This window comes from Rhinopithecus bieti, unplaced genomic scaffold (assembly GCF_001698545.2).
Source record: "Rhinopithecus bieti isolate Rb0 unplaced genomic scaffold, ASM169854v2 scaffold_1012, whole genome shotgun sequence".
NCBI lineage: Eukaryota > Metazoa > Chordata > Mammalia > Primates > Cercopithecidae > Rhinopithecus > Rhinopithecus bieti.
Window position 1 is genome coordinate 725995 of NW_016803312.1, and position 22105 is coordinate 748099.

At 45.4% G+C, this 22105-nt stretch overlaps 1 protein-coding gene across 2 annotated transcripts in view; it reads left to right on the forward strand.

Annotated features, from left to right (window-relative positions):
* Positions 1–22105, forward strand: part of FAM171A1 (family with sequence similarity 171 member A1) — a 109029-nt gene that overhangs the window by 33652 nt on the left and 53272 nt on the right. For both annotated transcript variants that reach the window (XM_017874163.1, XM_017874157.1), the window contains exon 2: positions 15162–15389. Coding sequence is in view for 1 of the 2 variants with exons in the window: in XM_017874157.1 (XP_017729646.1) it covers positions 15162–15389 (228 nt within the window). In the remaining variant the exon portion in view is untranslated. The remainder of the gene's footprint in view (positions 1–15161; positions 15390–22105) is intronic.

The following is a 22105-nucleotide window of genomic DNA, read 5'->3' on the forward strand; positions in this document are numbered from 1 at the left end:
GTGAACTTGGCCAAGACCACGTGACTGGTTAAGTGAGGAGCCTAGAAACCAGCCCCAGACCATGCAGTTGTGAAATGTGCATTCTGTGCACAGTCCCCAGGAGGAATATTTGTAATGTAAATGCTAAAGTGCCTTGAAATATTTCAGCTTCATCTGAAACAGAAAAGAAAACTTCAATAATAGCTTCACTGTAGCCTGTTTAATATCTTTCTTGGAAAAGATAAGCCCATATGTGTATGATTTAAGCACTGCGCTGACTTCAGCTGCTCCAGGGACCTTTATCTTGTTTTGTAATACTTCAAGTGTTAGAGAGCATCAACACTTAGGCTATTCATAGTTTTTCAGCAAGGCCCTTCAGCTTGCCTTTTTTGCCCTTTTTGTTTTTTGAGACGAAGTCTCGCTCTGTCGCCCAGGCTGGAGTCCAGTGGCGGGATCTCGGTTCACTACAAGCTCCGCCTCCCAGGTTCACGCCATTCTCCCGCCTCAGCCTCCCGAGCAGCTGGGACTACAAGCGTCTGCCACCATGCCCGGCTAAATTTTTTGTGTTTTTAGTAGAGACAGGGTTTCATCGTGTTAGCCAGGACGGTCTCGATTTCCTGACCTCGTGATCCGCCCACCTCGGCCTCCCAAAGTGCTGGGATTACAGGTGTGAGCCACCGCGCCTGGCCCATTTCTTTTTTAATTCTGAAATAATTAGTGAGTCAATTTCTTCACTACTGGCTCCCACATAGCACTTTCTAACTGGTCTCTTCCCAGAGAGAGAAATGACTTGCTAAAAATCATCATCATCATCATCATCATCATCATCTTAAAGCTGCTTTTTCAAAACAAGTATGTAATTTTACTCTTGTGACAGCCCTAAACAAAAAAATAAATAAATAAAAATAAAACATTAAAAATAAAACTGTAAATGCATATCTGTGGATAAAGACAGATCTGGAAACACCCAAGACACAACAGAGAATCTTTCCCCAACCAGGTTAGGTTGCCTTGGCAACCGTTCCACTGGTGCCTTCCAACAGATCTTTGAAGCTTGGCTAAGGTGTGTACATTAATTTCATAGACAGGCTTCATACTGCTCGTTACCTTAGCAGTTCCCAGATTCTTCCAGAGTCTCAGAAGGGGATTTTGTGCCTTCATGAAAAATTTAAAACATCAACAAAACTGGCCTGGTGCAGTGGCTCCCACCTGTAATCCCAGCACTTTGGAAGGCTGAAGCAAGCGGATCACCTTAGGTTAGGAGTTTGAGACCAGCCTGACCAACATGGCGAAACCCCGTCTCCACTAAAAACACAAAAATTCACCAGGCGTGGTGGTGCGTGCCTGTAGTCCCAGCTACCCAGGAGGCTGAGGCAGGAGCATCGCTTGAACCTGGGAAGTGGAGGTTGCAGTGAGCCGAGATCATGCCACTGCACTCCAGCCTGGGTGACACAGTGAGACTGTGTCCCAAAACAAATAAGTAAATAAAATACCAACAAAACAGAAGCATGTTGGGGTGGCTTATTGTGGTGATTTCTTTAGAAATCCTTGTGGGTCCTCTGATCTCCACAGTGTTGCATCACCATCATTTTCTTGTTCAGTAGAGCAGGGTATTGTTTGAAGCTCAGTAAACACATTTACCATATTTACATTTCCATGATATAGTCACTAGATACTTCACTGTATCTGAAAAAAGTAAGGATATTAGCTTTATGGATATGCATTGCTTTTTATGGAAAAGCTCTTAAAAGTTGGAACTATGACTTTTGCTTTTGTTTTTTGGAGCCATATGTAGCATCGTTTTGGTGCTTTGATTCTTATTTCTTTTGAACAGTTACATTCTTTTATTTTAAATTGGTTTGAGTATTTTGGAGAAGTTTCCCGAGATAAGTACAATAATCCTATTTTCATATACTCCTTTAAAGCTACATCTAAGTATTTCTGACACTACATCAAGAAGATTGGTTAATTCATGGCCGGGCATGGTGGCTCATGTCTGTAATCCCAGCACTTTGGGAGGCCGAGGCAGGCAGATCACCTGAGGTCAGGAGTTTGAGACCAGACTGGCCAACATGGGGAAACCCCATCTCTACAAAAATACAAAATTAGCCAGGCGTGGTGGCAGGCACCTGGAATCCCAGCTACCGGGGAGGCTGAGACGGGAGAATTGCTTGAACCTAGGAGGTGAAGGTTGCAGGTTGCAGAGAGACAAGATTGTGCCATTGACCTCCACCCTGGGTGACAAGAGTGAAACTCTGTCTCAAAAAAGAAAAAGAAGGCCGGGCGCGGTGGCTCAAGAAGCCCTGTAATCCCAGCCAACTTTGGGAGGCCGAGACGGGCGGATCACGGAGGCCTCAGAAGATCCGACGACCATCCTGGGGCTAACACGGTGGAAACCGTCTCTACTAAAAAACATATAAAAACTAGCGGAGCGAGTGGCCGGGCGCACTGTAAGTCCAGCTACTCGGGAGGCTGAGGCAGGAGAATGGCGTAAAAACCCGGGAGCCGGAGCTTGCAGTGAGCTGAAGATCCGGCCATGCACTCCAGCTTGGGCGACAGAGCGAGACTCTCTCAAAAAAAAAAAAAAAAAAAAGAAAAAGAAAAAGAAAAAGAAAGAAGAAGACTGGTGAAGAGTTTGCTGTCAGATGTATATCTCATGAGATAACTTTTTTAGATGAGATTGAGGGAGGGAGGGAGGGAGAGAGAGAGAGAGAAAGAAAGAAAGAGAAAGAGAAAGAAAGAGAGAGAGAGAAAGAAAGAAAGGAAGGAAGGAAAGAAAGAAAGAGAGAGAGAGAGAGAGAGAGAAAGAAAGGGAAAGAAAGAAGGGAGGGAGGGAGGGAGGGAGGGAGGGAGGTCTAAATAGACGCCCTTCAGAGGATGGGCAACCAGTAGGAGCCACCAGTGTAAATAGCACTCTACTGTGGTCTCTTCTCGTCCTATTTCAAACTGAGGCTGTAGCTGTCGAGTCTACCACATGGCTGCCTTTTCATGAGGTTTAGCCTAAGCATCAGTTGCCCAAGATGATAGAACACAGAAAGGCACACAGTGGTACTCTAAGTTCCAGCACATTTATCTCTTCCATGCATCTCCAATGAGGTCATTCAAATGGATGTCTAGAGACTGTAATCCTCCACTGAAATTTAAGGAACATGTTTCAAAAAAAGAACCCCACATAGGTGGGAATTCTGTATCAGACACTGGGGCCACAGATCCATAGAGAGGTTCAGGGGATCTCTTGGTACAATCAAGAGTGAAAGGTACCCATGTGGAGAGGAGACCTGGGGAGCTAGGGGGGTTTCTAGTGCCCAGCATATTCGTCCCTCTGAAGTATGCCAGCATGGTCCTTTCTCTTCTGGGTGACAGAAGTTTTGATCTTTGCAGGACATCAAACTGAATGTTGTTTTCAGAATTAAACACAAGGATTGCCAAATGCTTTAGTGCAGCTAGAAATTGCTTATAAGGGAGTCCTGGGATGTACAAGTTGTAACAGATTCTTACTGAGATGTATTATAGATTAATAAAGTATATATTATGAGATACATATTAAATAATCTGTTATGTGTTACATAACATATAGATTATACTAGTCTTTAAAATATATAAATATAATTTGCTTGGAGGACATGATTGGCTAAATTTGGGGTAGAAAATAAAATAGAACAATACAAGCCGCCTGTGCCCTATGTAAGTCTGAAAAAAAATTACACGAAAACTCTAGTGTAACAGAGTGCATCCTAATTTCATCAGATTACAAAGTAAAACCTCTTACGTTTATAAAAGAAATAGAAATAGAAAGCCACCCCTTCACGCGTTAGATATCCTGGAACATGCTTTACAAAGACATGGAAATTCAGTGCACATGCTAATATTGTAAAATTCTAGCACCAAGTAACATGGGGCAAAACCTACTAGAGTAAAGGTCAGGTAACATTTTTACAATAGCCTCTTATTTGGAAAACGTTTTTAAGTGATCAAGCAGTTTTCTGGTGTTTTATTGAGATGAAGAGCCATTGTAACTCCCTAAATTGGGGTTAAATACAGCTAATCATGGTGCTAAGGAGAGTGACTCCTTTTCAGCTGGCCTCCCTGGCCCAGGCAGCCACAGGAGTGCTGGGCCACTTGGGGTGAGAGCATTTGCGTGGCCTGCTCCGTGGGAATGGATCTTTCTTCTACCCAGACCCAGTGGCCAACCCATAAAATGCTGGTTCCCCACTACTAGGGTGGGTTGCTGTGGAAACTGACAGCTCTAAACACCAAAAGGAAAGAAAAAATGAAAATCCCAGAACAAAGGCCAATTTGAGGAAATAGAAAAGGGAATGAAAAGCGGTTAGAGGAAGCCAAAAACTTCACAGAAACAAACAAGCGAAACAAACGCATTTTAAAAATGGAGCCCACAAACTTTACTTTCCCTTTTAAGACAGAGCCAGAGTTAGAATCGATATGAGAAATGAGAAGGGGGCAGACTGTGCAGAAAGCAGGTGGAAGTTGTACTCCCAGCTCTGGTCCCAGAAAAACCACAAAAGATTTTATGTTTTGGAATAGTACATGTTTTGGAGTTTGGAGGCAAAGTTGTAAAATAAATGCATCCTATCATTTATAGAAAAATAACGAAAAGTATGCATTATTATTTGACGAAGTGGGGATTAAAAGCAAGGCATGCTGGCCGGGCGTGGTGGCTCACGCCTATAATCCTAGCACTTTGGGAGGCCAAGACAGGTGGATCACCTGAGGTCAGGAGTTCAAGACCAGCCTGGCCAACATAGTGAAACCCTGTCTCTACCTTACAAAAAAAAAAATCAGCTGGGCATGGTGGCAGGTGCCTATAATCCAGTTACTTAAGAGGCTGAGGCAAGAGAATCGCTTGAACCCAGAAGGTGGAGGTTGCAGTGAGCCGAGATTGCGCCACTGCACTCCAGCCTGGGCAACAAGAGCAGAACTCCATCTCAAAAAACAAAACAAAACAAAAAAAAACAAGGCATGCCTTCCCATGGTCTCTCAGTGTTTGCTGGCAGTTTTGTCAAATACTGACAGGGCGATTCTTCCATGTGCCTGTAAATTATGCACCCTAATTCCTTCCTCTTGTTCGCTCTTAACTCGCTACTTAGAGGCGCCTCCTCCCAAGCCAACAATTGGAAACAGCCTTATTGCATTTAGTTCTAAATCTGTGGCAGTTAGAAAGGAAATGACTAAAAGATAATGTTGGACTAAAAGATGATGTTTAGTTTTCTACCCACAAAGCAGATGCTCTTTGTACTACTTAAAATGGACCAGTTTGTGCCCACAGAACCACAGTCTTCATGTTTGCCAAGAGCAGAGGAGCTCTGAATCGTGGTAGGGGAAGAATTCCTGAGCGCTCATTTCTTCCTTCTTGGCTCTGCACTTGGCTGCTAAAAATTGGAGAATATGCTAGAGGCGATGGCTGAATTCCTGATGGCGAAATAAATTCGTAGATGAGAGTGTATATCGAGAAGAGGTCTGAGCACAAACTCCCAGGGTCCACCACCTTGGGCAGGCAGGCAGAACTGGAGCCCATGGTGGGTACGGAGAAGGAAGGTGCAGGGTGGAAGGAGAGCCGTGAGGTGCGGTTTCAAAGAGATGGTCCCCAGCTAGATAGAATCATGCCGGGATAGCACAGAACCCGAGCAGGGCAAGCAGGACTGCCCATCTAGCTGGTTTAATGAGAAAAGACATTTATTACAGCTTTTGGGTAGTGCACAGAACTTGTGGGAGGAGGAGGCTCACAGCCAGAACAGTGTCTGAGCTGTGTAGTGTGACTCTTCCAGGAGCACCCCTGCTGCCCCCAACCAGATGCCTCCTCTGTGGTCCCTTTGGCCAGAAAAAAAGCCCTGCTTCTTCATGCTGCTGACTTCCACATCAAATTCTGCCAACCAGAATGAGCAGAGCCACAGCTTAGCAGAACCACAGCCCATTTTTCCTCCTTCTTAGCTACAGGGGAGGCTGGGAAAATGAGCATCTGGAATTCCTCAAAGGGAGGAAGACTATTTCAGAAGATGCCACAAAAACTCATCTGCCTGTGGTACCCACCCTTCCAGCACCAGCTTCAATTTCATCTCTTCCAAGAAGCATTCTTCCCTGACCTCCGTAAACCACAATCAGGGCCAGTTTGCATGCGGTGCGTACCCAGATAGCCACAACCCTTTCATAGTATCAGTGTTCACACCATACCCTTCCTTAAATCTTTTGATGATCCCCCCACCTCTGTAAATGTGTTCAGATTTTGTTTGTGTCTTTGATTCTGTTTTTGCATGGAAACTCCAGATCAGATTAACCTCATCTTTGCTATATATATGTATAATTTTTTTTTTTTTAAGAGATTCCTAGCCAGTTTCATTCTTGTTGCTTTCTGGCACATGTGTTGGTCTTTCCTCCCCCACAAAACCGTAAACTACTTAAAAACAGGAGCCATGTCTTTTTTTCTTCTTCTTTTTTAATCTCCCTGCAGTACCTGGTATCATGCTAAGCATATAGTAGCTGGTCAATAAATATTTTCTGATTATTTACAGTTAGTTATCTGGATTGATTAATACTTTTCAAATGGATCTCTATAGTATCTATTTTTAAAGTAGTTATAAGAAATAAATGGAAAAACAACAAAACACCAGGAATACTTAGGCCATGGATCAGAAGATACCCAGAAATGCCTACTCGTTTTAGAGATTAATTCAGCATCTACATTAGGTGCCTACTGTGTGCCAGACGCTATTCTATATGCTTAGGATGCATGAATGAAGAAGAAAACAGAAACACAACATAACTGTCTCAGAGTTTCCATCTGGTAGTGTTTAATGTTTAATAAACATGTAAGTTATGAGCATGTTATAATCGATCAATGTCATGCATAAAAAGCAAAAGCAGAGCAGGAGAATATCAGAAGTTTGCGGTGGGGTTGGGGTTGACATTTTAGACAGAATAGTAAGAATTATTTAAAAAATGTTTTTAGGCAATCAAAAAAATTGAATATGTGCTGGGTATTAGATGATATAAGGAGATTATTATTTAATTAGGCATGATAATTGTGCTTTGGTGGTAGTTTTTTAAAAAATCCTTTTCTGTTTTAAGTGGGAATATTTATGGTGGTTGGGTGCAGTGGCTCACCCCTGTAATCCCAGCATGTTGGGAGAATGAGACAGGCAGATTACTTGAGTCCAGGAGTTCAAGACCAGCCTGGGCAATGTGGCAAAACCTGTGTCTCTACTAAAAATACAAAAAATTAGCCTGGCTTGGTGGTGGCGTGTCCCTGTAATCCCACCTACTTGGGAGGCTGAGGTGGGAGGATCACTTGAGCCCGGGTTGGGGAAGTTACAGTGAGCCAAGATCGTGCCACTGCACTCCAGTGGCACAGAGCCAGATCCTGTCTCAAGAAACAACAACAACAAAAATGTACAGGGAAATAATAGAACCTAATATAACATCTGGAATTTGCTTCAAAATGTTCCAGCAAAAAAGTGGGGATGGAGGGAGCAATGCATGAAGGAAAGAATGGTAGAAAGATGACACTATTTGAAACTTCTTATCAGGACAGGTTTGGGAGGAGGGTCCTTGTACTGTTCTTTCTACTTGTGTGTTTCTGTGTTCTGGATGTTTGTTTTCCCCTCAAGTTCATATATGGAAATCTTAACCCCCAAGGTGAAGGTATTAGGAGGTGGGGGTCTTTTGGGAGGAGATCAGGTCATGAGGGGGGAGCCCTTGTGCATGGGATTAGTGTGCTTAAGAGACCCCAGAGAGCCCCTCATCCCTTCCACCACGTGAGGATGCAGTGAAAAGGTGAGCCGTCACCAGATACCTCATCTGCCCTAACGTTGGACTAACCAGCTACCTGAACTTGAGAAATACATTCCTGTTGTTGATCAGCTTCCCAGTTTATGGGATTTTGTTATAGCAGGCTTAACAGACTAAAATATATGCATTCTAGAATTTCCATGTTGAAAGTGTTTACAAAAGAGTAATCAGTGATAGGATGGCCTCATCGAGGAGGTGGTACTGAAGCAAAGACAGGGAGGCATGGGTCTCAGCTGCATGGATGGGTGTCTGGGGGAGACTGCACCAGGCCAGGGCACAATCGGAGCAGAGCATGTTCACCGTACCTGGCCTCCCTGCAAGTCCCTGAAAGGGGAAAGTGTAGCAAGTGAGGGCGGGAGGTGATATAGCTGGAGAGGAGGGATGGGAAGAGGTCACACAGGGCCTTTTAAGCCACTGAAGGACTTGAGTGAAGGTCTGATCCACAAGGGCTGCGAAGACACCACTTCAGAGTCACGCTCAGATAGATTTTCCTTGGGAGTTCCTTGAACCATTTGGATACCATGGATTTCTTGACTCAGATTCGGAAATCAGAATTGTCCAAAGGAACTTTCTGCAATGATAGAAATATCCAGTCTGCACTCTCCGATGTAGGAACCGCTAGCCAGTTGTGGCTGTTGAGCGCTTACAATGAGCCTAGTGTTATGTAGGAGCTCAATTTTTAAATTAATTTCATTTTAATTAATTTAAACAAGTGTATATGCTCACATGTGGCTAATGACCCCTATCTCAGGTAGTGTTGTGTTAAGAGATGGTTAGTTTCACCCCAGCATTCATTTTGCAAACTTTTATTGACCACCTGCTGGCTCTAGGTACGAGCTAGGACTTACGGTTATAAATTGAATTTTTAAAAAATGAGCCCCTGTTCTTGAGGGGTTCATGGGCCACCCCAGACACTGTAAAATAGTGGTATGGCTGGACGTGGTGGCTCATGCCTATAATCCCATCACTTTGGGAGGTTGAGGCAGGAGGATTGCTTGAGCCCAGGAGTCTGAGACCAGCCTGGGCAACAGGGCAAAACCCCGTCTCTACAAAAATACAAAAATTAGCTGGATATGGTGGTGCGTGCCTGTGGTCCCAGCTACTTGGGATGCTGAGGTGGGAGGATCACTTGAGCCTGGGAGGTCAAGCCTGTAGTGACCTATGACTCTAAACAAACAAAACAGCAGTACATGGGTGGCCCAGAACCCTCATCTTCAGGCATGAGGGCTCCTGTACTAAGCTCTCTCCATGGGGGTTTTAATTCAGTGGTAAACAACCTGGTTGTTCTCATCTCAGGACGCCCCTTTGCCTGGCTGGTCCCTGTATCTCTTCCAGGCCTAAGCTAAAATGATGCGTCCTCAAGAAGGCCTCCCCTGATCACCGAGTTGAAAATAGGTACCCTGTTCTGCCTTGTGTCACCCAGTTTTCCCTGAGGCACTTCTTCCAGTTCAGAATGACACTTCAGTGTGTATTTAATCTCTAAAGCTAAAGCTCGTGAAGGTCAGGGGTCTGGTCTCCGTTGTACACCCCCACAGTTGGCCCAAGGTGAAACAGACAGAAATGGAAATGGAAATGGGCAAGAAACAGAGACCATGTGTCTGGAGAGCTTCAGGGGAATACAGGGTTGCTGAGTCCCGCCGGAGCACGTCCTTGAATCCACCTTACTACAACCTTTTAAAGGAAAAAGAGGAATCAGCAACATGGAAGGGAAGTGTAGAAAGACATTGCCTTCAAAGGTGAGGAGCTATGGCAGGAAGGCACAGGAAGGAGGAGCCGAGGGCAGGGCGTGGGTTCAGGTGGGGCGGCTGGTGCAGGACAGGAGGCTTCTGGGATAGATCCTGTCCCTTGAGTATGACGACTTTTTTTGTTTGTTTGTTTGTTTTTTCACTCTGTCACCCAGGCTGGAGTGCAATGGCGCGGTCTCGGCTCACTGCAACTTCTGCCTCCTGGGTTCAAGCAATTCTCCCACCTCAGCCTCCCGAGTAGCTGGGACTACAGGCATGTGCTACCACACCCAGCTAATTTTTGTATTTTTAGTGGAGACGGGGTTTCACTATGTTGGCCACACTGGTCCGAAACTCCTGACCTTGTGACCCGCCCGCCTCTGCCTCCCAAAGTGCTGGGATTACAGGCATGAGCCACGTGGCCTTCCTTTTTCTCTAAAGGGCCAGAAGTACCAAGTTCAGGCTTTGTAGCCCTTATGGTCTCCGTGGCAACCTCTAAAGTCGGCTGTTGTAATACAAAACCAGCCCATAGACTAGATGCAAATGATGGGGTGTGGCTGTGTTCCAATAAAACTTTATGAACACTGAAATTTAAATTCCATATAATTTTCATGGACTATATGCAAAAGCAGGCAGCAGGCCACATTTGGCCTGAGGGCCGGGCTGAATTTGCTACCCTTGGTACAGGTGACAGTGGGGTCGCATCAAAGGGTTTGAGGGAGACAGGGAGAGGTCAGCTGAGTGTATTGGATAGCTCCCTCTGGCCTCAGAGGGATCTCAGGGCTCAGGTCTGAAGAGGGTGACCGTTTTTGTAAAGTGGCTGAGCAGCAGTGTGGGTGATGGATGGTGAAGGTCTGGAAATAGGGCAGTGTTCACAAGGGTACAAAAGAAAGGCCTGCTTTGAGATGCAGAGTTTGCAGTCAAGATGAGCAGACTTTGGTGATGGATGTGCAGGGTATAGAGTGAGAAAAGGATGTCCCAGTCTGGGTTTAGTGCAGTCTTCAGGTGACCAACTCAGCAGGGTCCTCAGCACTCACTGAGCAGCAAAGAGTGCATCCTAGGGCATATTTAGGTCTGGGACCATTTATGGGGTCTTCCTATAAATGAGAGTCCTGTAGCAACTAATGCCTCGCCCAGTCAGATGACAGCTGCCCTGGTTGTCATTTAGTTCGGGGTAGTTTTGTTTGCTGTTGAACGGAGAGTCCCATTTTCAGTGTTATTCTATAACAATGATGCCCCTGTGGGCTGTAAGAATTACTGAATCATACTGACATTTGGTCCTCTCTGATCATACCAAGCAAAGAACTAAACAATCTCTTTTAAAGTATATAATTGTAGAACTTAAACTATGCTTCCCATATTAGAAGAAATTCAAGTGGTAGAATCTAGAGCGTTGATTAGAGTGGAACTCCCCCTTCTCTGTTTATTCATATTTTTTTCCCTCAAATCTCAGCAGTTTTTGCCTTCTCAGCAAACAGTGAAGACCTTGTAATCCCAATTGTTAGTAAATGTTGCATTTCCATAAAATTGCATAAATTATCAATGCAGGATTTCTGCTATGTGGTTATTAATGCACCATGAGTTAATTTATGTTATAATTTAGTATACTACTTAGGTACAGACTACACACTGGGTTCAGTGTATACTGCTCGGGTGATAGGTGCACCAAAATCTCACAAATCACCACTAAAGAACTTGCTCATGTAACCAAAGACCACCTGCTCCCCAAACACCTATGAAAAAAAAAGGAACTACCATTTTATCCAGCAGTCCCACTAGTGGTATCTACCCAGAACAAAAAAAAGTTATTATGTGAAAAAGATGCTTGCACATGCATGTTTGTAGCAGCACAGTTTGCAATTGCAAAAAATATGGAACCAGCCCAAATGCCCATCAGTCAATGAGTGGATAAAGAAAATGTGGTATATATATATACTGCAGAATACTAATCAGCCATAAAAGGAGTGAAATAATTACATTTGCAGCAACCTGATGGAATCGGAGACCATTATTCTAAGTGAAGTAACTCAGGAATGGAAAACCAAACATTGTATGTTCTCACTCATGAGTGGGAGCTAAGTTATGAGGATGCAAAGGCATAAGAATGATACAGTGGACTTTGGGGACTCAGGGAAAAGGGTGGGAGTGGGGTGTAGGATAAAAGACTACACACTGGGTACAGTGTACACTACTTGGGTGATGGGTGCACCAGAATCTCAGAAATCACCACTAAATAACTTACTACTCATGTAACCAAACACCACCTGTTCCCCTAAAACCTATGGAAATAAATAAAAATTTAAAATTTAAAAAAGGAATAGTATACTACTTGGGGACACAGAGGACCAAGTTAAATAAGAAAATGTGTGTGGGGGAACAGGGCGCGCTGGCTCACACCTGTAATCCTAGCACTTTGGGAGGCCAAGGTAGGTGGATCACAAGATCAAGAGATTGAGACCATCCTGGCCAACATGGTGAAACCCCATCTCTACTAAAAATACAAAAATTAGGTGGGTGTGGTGGCGGACACTTGTGGTCCCAGCTACTCAGGTGGCTGAGGCAGGAGAATAGCTTGAACCTGGAAGGCAAAGGTTGCAGTGAGCCAAGATCGCGCCACTGCACTCCAGCCTAGGGACAGGGCGAAACTATGTCTCAAAAAAAAAGAAAAGAAAGAAGAAAATGTGTGTGTGTGTCGTGCACATCCAGATTGGATTGGGGAGAATTGACTAAATGTATTCTGTAATATCATATCCTTGATTTTCATGATGCTGACTTGTGCCTTTTTGGGTACTAGTTTTCTCCTATAGTATGAAGTAGCCAAGGTTGGTTTCTGTAGCATTTATTTGTTCTTTCTAAAACATTTTAAGAGATTTATTTAGTACACACCCGTAGCTCAAAGCTCCTCAAAGGCAGGAGGATGCTTTAGCTAGGTCTGGGATTCTTTAGCTCTTGTCTATGGTTATCTACACAAGAAATGTATTAAATCAGTATGTGGAAAAAATGGGTGAAAAATGACTGACTGAAATTTGCAGTATTGAAGTACGAATTTGCTTTAGTATCATAAGACAGCTAGTTGGCAAGTTACCAAGGTGGAGATTCTAAAACCAAAAGAAGTTCTTCTTAATGTGGTTGCCCCAGTGTAGGACAGAACTCTGGATGTAAAGGTATCAATACTCAGGCCAGGTGTGATGGTTCACGCCTGTAATCCCAGCACTTTGGGAGCCCGAGGCGGGTGGATCACCTGATGTCAGGAGTTCAAGAGCAGCCTCGCCAATATGGTGAAACCCTGTCTCTACTAAAAGTACAAAAAATTAGTGGGGCATGGTGGTGGGTGCCTGTAATCCCAGCTACATGGGAGGCTGAGGCAGGAGAATTGCTTGAACCCAGGAGGCGGAAGTTACAGTGAACTGAGATCACACCATTGCACTCCAGCCTTGGTGACGAGTAAAATGCCATCTAAACAAACAAACAAAAAAAGGTATGAATACTCTCTGAGAGGGTTGTTTCACCTGTCCCTTTTGTTTTTTATATTTCTTCTTTCTAACTCTCCTCTCTGAACCCCAAATCTGGTACCCACAAACACCATGTTGGAAAGTTTACAATCATCATGATTGGAATGACGCAATTGCAGTAGCTTGTGTCGGTGCTTACTCAGCCAGGCATTACACTAGATGTTTCTACCTATATGTTGAGCTATGCGTGTTTATCATTCCCAGTTTGCAAATGGGGAAACTGAGGCCTAGAGACAATAAATAAACTGCCTAAGGCTACATGGCTGACACACGGTGGAGCTGAGATTCAAAGCTCCAGTGAGAATTGCAGAACTCCAGAGTGTGTGCCGCTGGGCAATACCTGCAAGGCTGACCCAGCCATCCTTCCTCATCCTCGCTCTCAGGCTGCTCTGTACCCAGCCAGCCTGCAGCCAGCTCATTGATGAGCACTCCACTGAGCCTCACTCTGGAAAGTGCTATGAACACGAGCCTCCTTGGCCACCTCCTCTTTGCTAGTCCTTGCCCCACCTTCCTATCCCAAGTCTTTCAGATCAGAGGCAGCTCAAAAAGCATGGCACGTGGTGCCTGCAAGTGGCCAGGTGGACATACATCACCGGGCACCAGCTGTTCTCTTCCTACATAAGCAAATAGGGTTTATGGGAGCAGGATGAACTTCGGAGTTGCTCCCCCACATAGTTCTGGAATCAGCACCCTTGATGTGATCATTCTACCGGAGTCTGGTCTACCACCATCTCAGTCCTGGGTTATCACAGAGTCCTCTTAATTGAATGCTTGTTCTCCAGCCTTGCCTCTTCCTCACCCAGAGCCACATGTTTCTATAACATAAATTTGATCTCCACTCCCCCCTTAAAACTTTTGTGAGTTTGCATTGCCTTTAGAATAAATAATAATCCTTTTAGGAAGCTGGTAAAGCCATGCGTGATCTGGCCTTAATTGCCTCTGCAGCCTCGTACGCCTCTCACGCTCTCCATCCAGATTTCAGAACCTGCCATTGTTTCTCCAGGAAACATGGCGTCTTCCTGCCTCTGAGCCTCCACGCATGCTGTTCCCCCTCAGCCATGGTACTTCCCTGTTTACTCAGGCGTCCTCTCCTTCCCTGTAGCTGTGTAGTTACAATTCTAGGCACAGAGTAAACGTTCAATAACTATCCCTTGCCTGAGTAAATGTAAGTTAGCCATTCTATTTTAATTTTTTAGCAATTTGTAGCGTTCTGTTTGTTTCCCACATTCGTGATCTGTTTTTGCCAATATTCCTAACTTGACTTCATCTGTCTTTTCAAATGTTTGCTTTTTTTTTTTTTTTTTTAATTCTTTTCTAACCTTCTCTTATTCTACTCTTTGGGTCCTCCCTTTTAACAGTAGTTTTCACTTCCTTTCAGTCTAGTCTTTGTGATTACCAGTGCACAATCCTGGGTTACTTCTGCCACATTTCCCAGGACTAGAGAAGGATACGCCTATAAATACCACAGCCCACTGTGCCCTTATTATGGTAGCCCAAACCACATTGAAAGAATATTGTTGTCCAAGCACAGTGGGGCACACCCGTAACCTCAACACTCTGGGAGGCTGAGGTAGGCAGATCGCTTGAGCCTGAGGAGTTTGAAACCAGCCTGTGCAACATGGCAAAACCCCATCTCTGCAAAAATTAGCCCAGTGTGGTGGTACACACTTGTAGTCCCAGCTACTCAAGAGGCTGAGGTGGGAGGATCAGTTGAGCCCAGGAGGTTGAGGCTGCAGTGAGCCATGATCACGCCCCTATACTCCAGCCTGTGCAACAGAGTGAAACTGTTTCAAAACACACACACACACACGCGCGCGCGCGCACACACACACACACACACACGAAGTGTTGCGTTGGTTGCCCAATGTCTTAAGGTATAGAATTTTTCTCTTGATCATGTGAGCAGGAAGGAGTAAAGAAGACAGCAGTTTGGGAAAGGCTGTGGTTTTGAAGAAAATGGGAAATCGTGGGAAGTAAAAAGCAGACCTCTAAGGAAGAAATGTCCCTGGTAAAAACTGCATATTTTGAGTGTCGACCTAGATGTCCTTACAGAGCCCTCCTTCCACCTCCCATCACAGTCATACCAGAGTTGCTGTGGATGTTTCCCATTGACAGCAGCTGTTCTTTGTGCTTTCTCTACCTCCAGAGGTAACGCTAAAGGTGCACGTCAGCGACGCCAGCACCCACCAGCCCGTAGCGGATGCGCTCATCGAGATCTTCACCAACCAGGCCTCCATCGCTTCTGGCACCTCGGGGACCGATGGCGTCGCCTTTATCAAGTTCCAATATAAACTGGGCAGTCAGTTGATCGTCACCGCCTCGAAGCATGCCTACGTGCCAAACTCTGCCCCGTGGAAGCCAATCCGGTTACCTGGTAAGGCGTTCCTCATCTTTCTCTAACACAGAGGGTATTGGCTGGTGGGAGGATTGCATAAGGCCAGGAGTCTGAAACCAGCCTGGGCAACATAGTGAGGCTGCATCTCTACAAAAAATTTTATAATTAGCCAGGCATCGTGGTGTGCACCTTTAGTCCCAGCTACTCAAGAGGCTGAGGTGGGAGGATTGCTTGAGTCTGGGAGTTCGAGACTGTAGTGAGCCATGATCACACCACTGCACTCCAGCCTGGGCAACAGAACAAGACCCTGCTTCAAGAATAAAATGAAATAAAATAAAAACATACGGATCCCAGAACTCCACCATTCAATGGAGGAGGGGAGGGGAATTTGCATTTTAACGAGCAAAGCCCTCTCCCCCTCCACCAGATACTGTGAATAAAAATATTTAGCAAAGTGTGAGGCCACTGCTTTGTGAGCTATGGAAAGTGGATTTGATATAGATACAATGGAGATCATCTAGGAAAGTTCCTAAGGAAAGGGGACAAACCTGAGAGATATTAAGCAGGTCGTGGAGAATGGACAGGAGAGAGGGAAGGAAAAGGATGAACTAGAAGGAATGTGAGTTAGACCTCAGGTTTTGGCTGGTGGTAGAGCAGATGGTCCCGGCAGGGGCAAGCTGTGGAGTTGGGGAACTGGCTACACCACATTTTCCCAAAGTTGGCTGCGCTGATGTCGTGGATTAAAGAAGTCTCCTCCCTTCCTCCCTCCCTCTGTGACTCCCTCTTCCCAAGCTTCAGGCTTAGGCAAAGATGCATGGAGCCTGGGGAAATGGGAGAAGAGGAATGGGTGTCGGGGTCATTGATAGTAAGTTAAGTTTAGGGTATATTTAGTTGAAATTGCTGCTGAGACACCAAGTGAGCATTTTCAGCCTTTAGTTTGAAATGAACTTGGGGTTCAAGAGAGAGATCTGGGCTAGAGGTTTAGTATGGCTCATCATCAATGTTAACTATGAGCTCCAGCAGAGAGTGGAGGACAGTGGGCCTGAGACAGGACCCCGGGAGGGCCTGCACAACAGGACAGGTGGCCTTTACTAGGTTACATCCAAGGGAACATTGGAGTCGAGGCTGCAGTGAACTGAGATGGTGCCACTGCACTCCAGCCTGGGTGACAGAACAAGACCCTGTCTCAAAAAATAATAAAATAAATTAAAATACAGGAAGCATTTGACACTCCCATCATCCATGCTGAGAAGTCACTGGAAATCACTGAGGGACATTTAGGCCGTCTCTGCCTGTTTCAGGAGAACAGCTGCACAAAGGCCATCAGTCAATTCTCATTGTTTGCAGTAGTTATGGTCCATAGCCACCTCAAGCATGGAGTGAGCAAATACTTGTGAACCACTGCTACAAGGGAAATGCAGGCTGGGTTCCTGCGAGCCTCTGGTCACAACGTTTTCATGAGCTGATCAATAGTACATGCCTTTGTTTTATGTTGTCTTTGTTTAAAGAAATCTTATTTGATATATAGATTGTTGATTCATTAGCATTGAACTCATAGCCCATAGCACCATAACTCATGCCCCAACAAAGCTGATCGAACACACGTTTTCTCCATAAGGCACAATCACAACCTCCTCCTGCTTAGGAATATTAGAGAGCACTACGCTGGGGGTCATTTGAAACGGTGGAATCATGCCTATAATCCCAGCGACTCTGGAGGCTGAGGCGAGAGGAGCTGGAACCCAGGATGTGGAGGCTGCAGTGAGCTGGGATGGAGCCACTGCACTCCAGCCAGGGTGACACAGCGAGACTGTCCCTAAAAATAAATAAGTAAATAGCAAAATCACCAACAGAATGCTTAAAAACGCGAAAAGCTGGACCCTGAATACATCTGGGAATTACAAATAAGCTTTAGCAAATAGGGAGGTTTACAAATACAGAATTGGTGAATAATGAGCAGCTACTCCATTTTGATCACATTCGTTTTTACTCTGTTAACATGGTCATTTGAGAAAAACCATTCCCATCATGTCTGTTTTTTTATTTTTTTATTTTTTGAGACAGAGTCTCATTCTTTCGCCCAGGCTGGAGTGCAGTGGTGTGATCTTGGCTCACTGCAATCTCCACCTCCCAGGTTCAAGCAATTCTCCTGCCTCAGCCTCCCGAGTAGCTGGGATTATAGGAATGCACCACCACGCCCCGCTAATTTTGTATTTTTAGCGGAGATGGGGTTTTGCCATATTGGCGAGGCTGGTCTTGAACTCCTGACCTCCCAAAGTGCTAGGATTACAGGCGTGAGCCACTGTGCCCGGCTGATATCTGTACTATTACAAATGAGTCAAGTCACAGGAATAATGAAGTTTCATTGAATTTTGGACAAGACATGAAGACACCTGGGTCCCAGGCCTGCCCACCCCTGGCTGGCCCCACACATATGGCCCATCAGCACTTTCTGAGTTTGTGTTTGTTTCTGAAATCAAGTTAATTACCCTAAATAATTTCTAAGAATCTTCCCGTGTCTTTGATTATTTTTCTGTGCTTGCCTTTTCAATGTAATAAAGATACTCTGTATTAGTCCACTATAAAGAAATACCTGAGACTGGGTAATTTAGAAAGAAAAGAGGTGTAACTGGCCCACGGTTCTGGAGGACATACAGGAAGAATGGCATCTTCTGCTTCTGGGGAGGCGTCAGGAAGCTTCCAATCATTGCAGAAGGCAAAGGGGGAGTGAGATGTTTCACATGGCCAGAGCAGGAGGAAGAGAGAGAGGGTAAAGGTGCTACACACCTTTAAACAACCAGATCTCGTGAGAACTCACTCACGATCACAAGAATAGCACCAGAAGATGGTGCTAAACCATTCGTCAGAAACTGCCCCCATGATCCAATCACCTCCCATCAGGCCCCACCTCCAACGCTGGGAGTGACAATTCGACATGAGATTTGGGCAGGGACACAGATCCAAACCATGTTATACTCTTAACTAGAACTTAACAGGAAACATCTCCAAAATTTAGACAATAAAATTTAGCCTATTGTGAAAAGCAGAGTCAATTTGCTTTTGTGCGTATTTTTGGAGGTGAAGACTGACACTTCTGGTATTTCAGATAGCTGGACAAGGAAGCAAGAAGAGCTGGGAGCCTCTTCTAAAATATGTTGAAAATTTGAAACTAAAAAATGCCTTCTTTCCCACATGTGTGCAGCACACTGCTTGTGTGTACATGAGCATTCTTATGAAACCCGGAAATGCATTTCCTTTTTCATCCTTAACAATAGTTCCTGGAGGATGTTTTGAGGTTTTTCTCGCTTTCAAGGAAGGGAGGAGAGGGAGGAACCCAGCGTAAGGAAAACACCCTCCATCTGTGGCAGGCAGGTAAGAATAAGCCATAGGAGATGCAATCCATCCACTAAAGGCTGTCATTCTACATCTTAATTATTGTTGTCTCTGCAGCCATCGCCCTGGCCCAGGTCCTTAGCGATGGTATAGGACTATGGCAATGGCCTCCAGCCAGGTTGTTCTACCCCTCAGACCACCCACAGTATGACTGAGCATTCATGTATTAAAATATATATGTCCAGTTCGTGTATTAAAATATGTACCTGCCTAAAATTCTTCGATGGCCTCAGGATGAAGTAAACATGACACAGAGCCTCCTCCCCTGGCCACCTCCCCCCTTCCGTATGTCATGGTCGGCCACCCTGGGAGCTTCCTCACCTGGCCACCTCCCCCTTCCGTATGTCATGGTCGGCCACCCTGGGCAATGTGTCATTCTGGGAAGGAGTCTGGCATCTCTACCCTCTCTGTGTTTGTCTGCATTGTTCTCTTGGCAAACTTGTCTTCCTTTTTTTTTTTTTTTTTTTTTTTTTTGAGATGAAGTCTCATTCTGCCACCCAGGCTGGAGTGCAGTGGCGCAATCTCAGCTCACTACAACCTCTGCTTCCTGGGTTCGAGTGATTCTCCTGCCTCACCATCCCAAGTAGCTGGGATTACAGGTGCACGCCACTACACCCGGCTAAGTTTTGTTTTTGTTTTGAGACAGAGTCTCACTCTGCCGCCAGGCTGGAATACAGTGGCGCGATCTCGGCTCACTGCAACTTCCGCCTCCCGGGTTCAAGTGATTCTCCTGCCTCAGCCTGCCGAGTAGCTAGGACTACAGGCGCCCGCCACCACGCTCAGCTAATTTTTGTATTTTTAGCAGAGACCAGGTTTCACCATGTTGGTCAGGATGGTCTCAATCTCTTGACCTCGTGATCCGCCCGCCTTGGCCTCCTAAAGTGCTGAGATTACAGGTGTGAGCCACCACATTCGGCCGGCAAACTTTTCTTTTATCTCATAAAGCCCAGCCAGACTATTTTCTGCCTCAAGAAATCTTCCTGCCCGTCCTGGGTAGAATGAGATGTTCCTTTCCCTCTAGGTATCAAAAAAAAAAAAATCTACTTGGTATGAAGAGCACCTCCAGACATCAATCAGCCTCCTCTCTATGATGGGAAAAAAGCAGCATTACTCATGGATCTCCATCTCTCTGCTGCCTCCACCCACCTGGGCACTGTGTTGATTGCATCCCTAGTCCCTGTCCTCTGCCCCAGGAAGTCCCTGCTGGTACCAGGCTTGTTACAAGAAATCATGTGTTTTAGAATTCAAAGAAACAGTCTAAAAAAGTAAAATGAGAAATCATTTTTTTCTCCTTTAGGAAATAAGGTCTGAGAAACAATTTGCCAGAGCAGCTGCCTTATATATGAAAGTACCAAATATTTTAGGTGAGAAATATTTTCAAAACACACTGCAATGGTCACGCACCTCTCAGGGGATGATCACAGGTGATTTTGGAGCTCCGAGCCCCCCACACCGGTCAGCTCAGAGGTGGTCAGGGCCTTGTAAATGTCTGCAGTCGCCACGGGAGCTCTGGAATGGAGCAGGAAGGCCCAGGCATCCTGACTTAGGAGGGCGTGGAGTGTAACCCTAGCCTGGCTTTTGAGGTGTGCTGCTTCCTACCAGCAGCATCTGCTAGGACAATCCTGCCCTTTCCTCCTCGCCAGGAGGTGCCCTGTGCCCTTAGATGAAAGGATCGCTGGTAATAGTTTACCTACGACGTGCTCATGCAGCAATGACTAATTGCGGAATATTTCCTCACCCCTAAAACCCCGTACCCATTAGCACCGACTCACTGTTTCTCACACATCCCAGCCCCTGGCAACCGCTAATCTCCCCTCTCTCTCTCTAGATTTGCTTATTCTGCACATCCATATAACTGTAATCTTGGAATACGTGGCCTTTTGTGTCTGGCGTCTTTCACTTAGCCTGATGTTTTCAAGATTCATCCACGTTGTAGCACGTGGCAGTACCACCTTCCCTTTCACGGGTGAATAATATTCCCTTATATAGACAACACCACACTTTATCCATTCATCAGCCAATAGACATTTATGTGTGTTGTCTCCACTTCTCGGCTGTTATGGATAATGCTGCTGCAAACATTGATGTGTGAGTTGCTGTATAAATGTAGGTTTTCAGTTCTCTTGGGTTTATACCTAGGAGTGGAATTGCTGGGTCATGGGGTCACTCTGTGTTTAATATTCGAGGAACTCCCAGGCTGTTTCTGCATCACCAAGGTGCTATTCTTGTCTTTTTCCTGGTACCTATCCCATTCTGCTTGTCATACAGCTATTTGTTTCAAGTCTAGTCCCCTTGCAATGCATAACTCTTGAAGGCACAGGCTGCTTCTAACACTGCTCTGTTCCACCCAGGATGTAGATCTGAGCCTTGTATATGATGACAGCTAAATAAATTGACTGTGTGGAGGATGAATGAAAAGAGGTCACATCCACAGCCAACTCACTGGTGCCCTATGGCACTATTAAGAGCCAGCACTGCTTGACCGGGCACGGTGGCCCATGCCTGTAATCCCAGCACTTTGGGAGGCCAAGGTGGGCAGATCACTTGAGGCCAGGAGTTCAAGACCAGCCTGGCCAACATGGCGAAACTCCATCACTACTAAAAATACACAATTAGCCAGGCATGGTGATGCACGCCTGTAATTGCAGCTACTCAGGAGGCTGAGGCAGGAGAATCGCTTGAACGTGGGAGGCAGAGGCTGCAGTGAGCCAAGATTGCACCACTGCCCTCCAGCCTGGGTAACAAGAGCGAAACTCCATCTCAAAAAAAAAAAAAAAAAAAGCCAGCGCTGTGAAGTGACTGATCTTCTTAGCACTTATCTTCTAGATCCTGATGTTTTCCTAGAACGTCATTTACCTCACTAGGCCAACTTTTCCATGTCTCAGAGTGGTTGAGAACTCCAGAGTTTAAATCCTAGCCCTGGCATTTATTAGCTGTGAGATATTGGACGAGTTACTTCCTCATCTATAAACCTGTTTCCTTACCTGTGAAATGGGCGTGTTAATAATACCTACTTCAGGTGCCGGGCACGTTGGCTGATGCCTGTAATCCTAGCACTTGGGGAAGCCAAGGCAGATGGATCACTTGAGGTCAGGAGTTTGAAAGCAGCCTGGCCAACATGGTGAAACCTTGTCTCTACTAAAAATATTTTTTTAAAAAATTAGCTGGGCATGGTGGCAGGTGCCTCTAATCCCAGCTACTCAGGAGGCTGAGGCCAGAGAATCACTTGAACCTGGGAGGCGGAGGTTGCAATGAGCCGAGATCACGCCATTGCTCTCCAGCCTGGGCAACAAGAATGAAACTCAGTCTCAAAAATAATAATAATAATGCCTACTTCATAGAGCTGTTTTGAGGCTTAAATA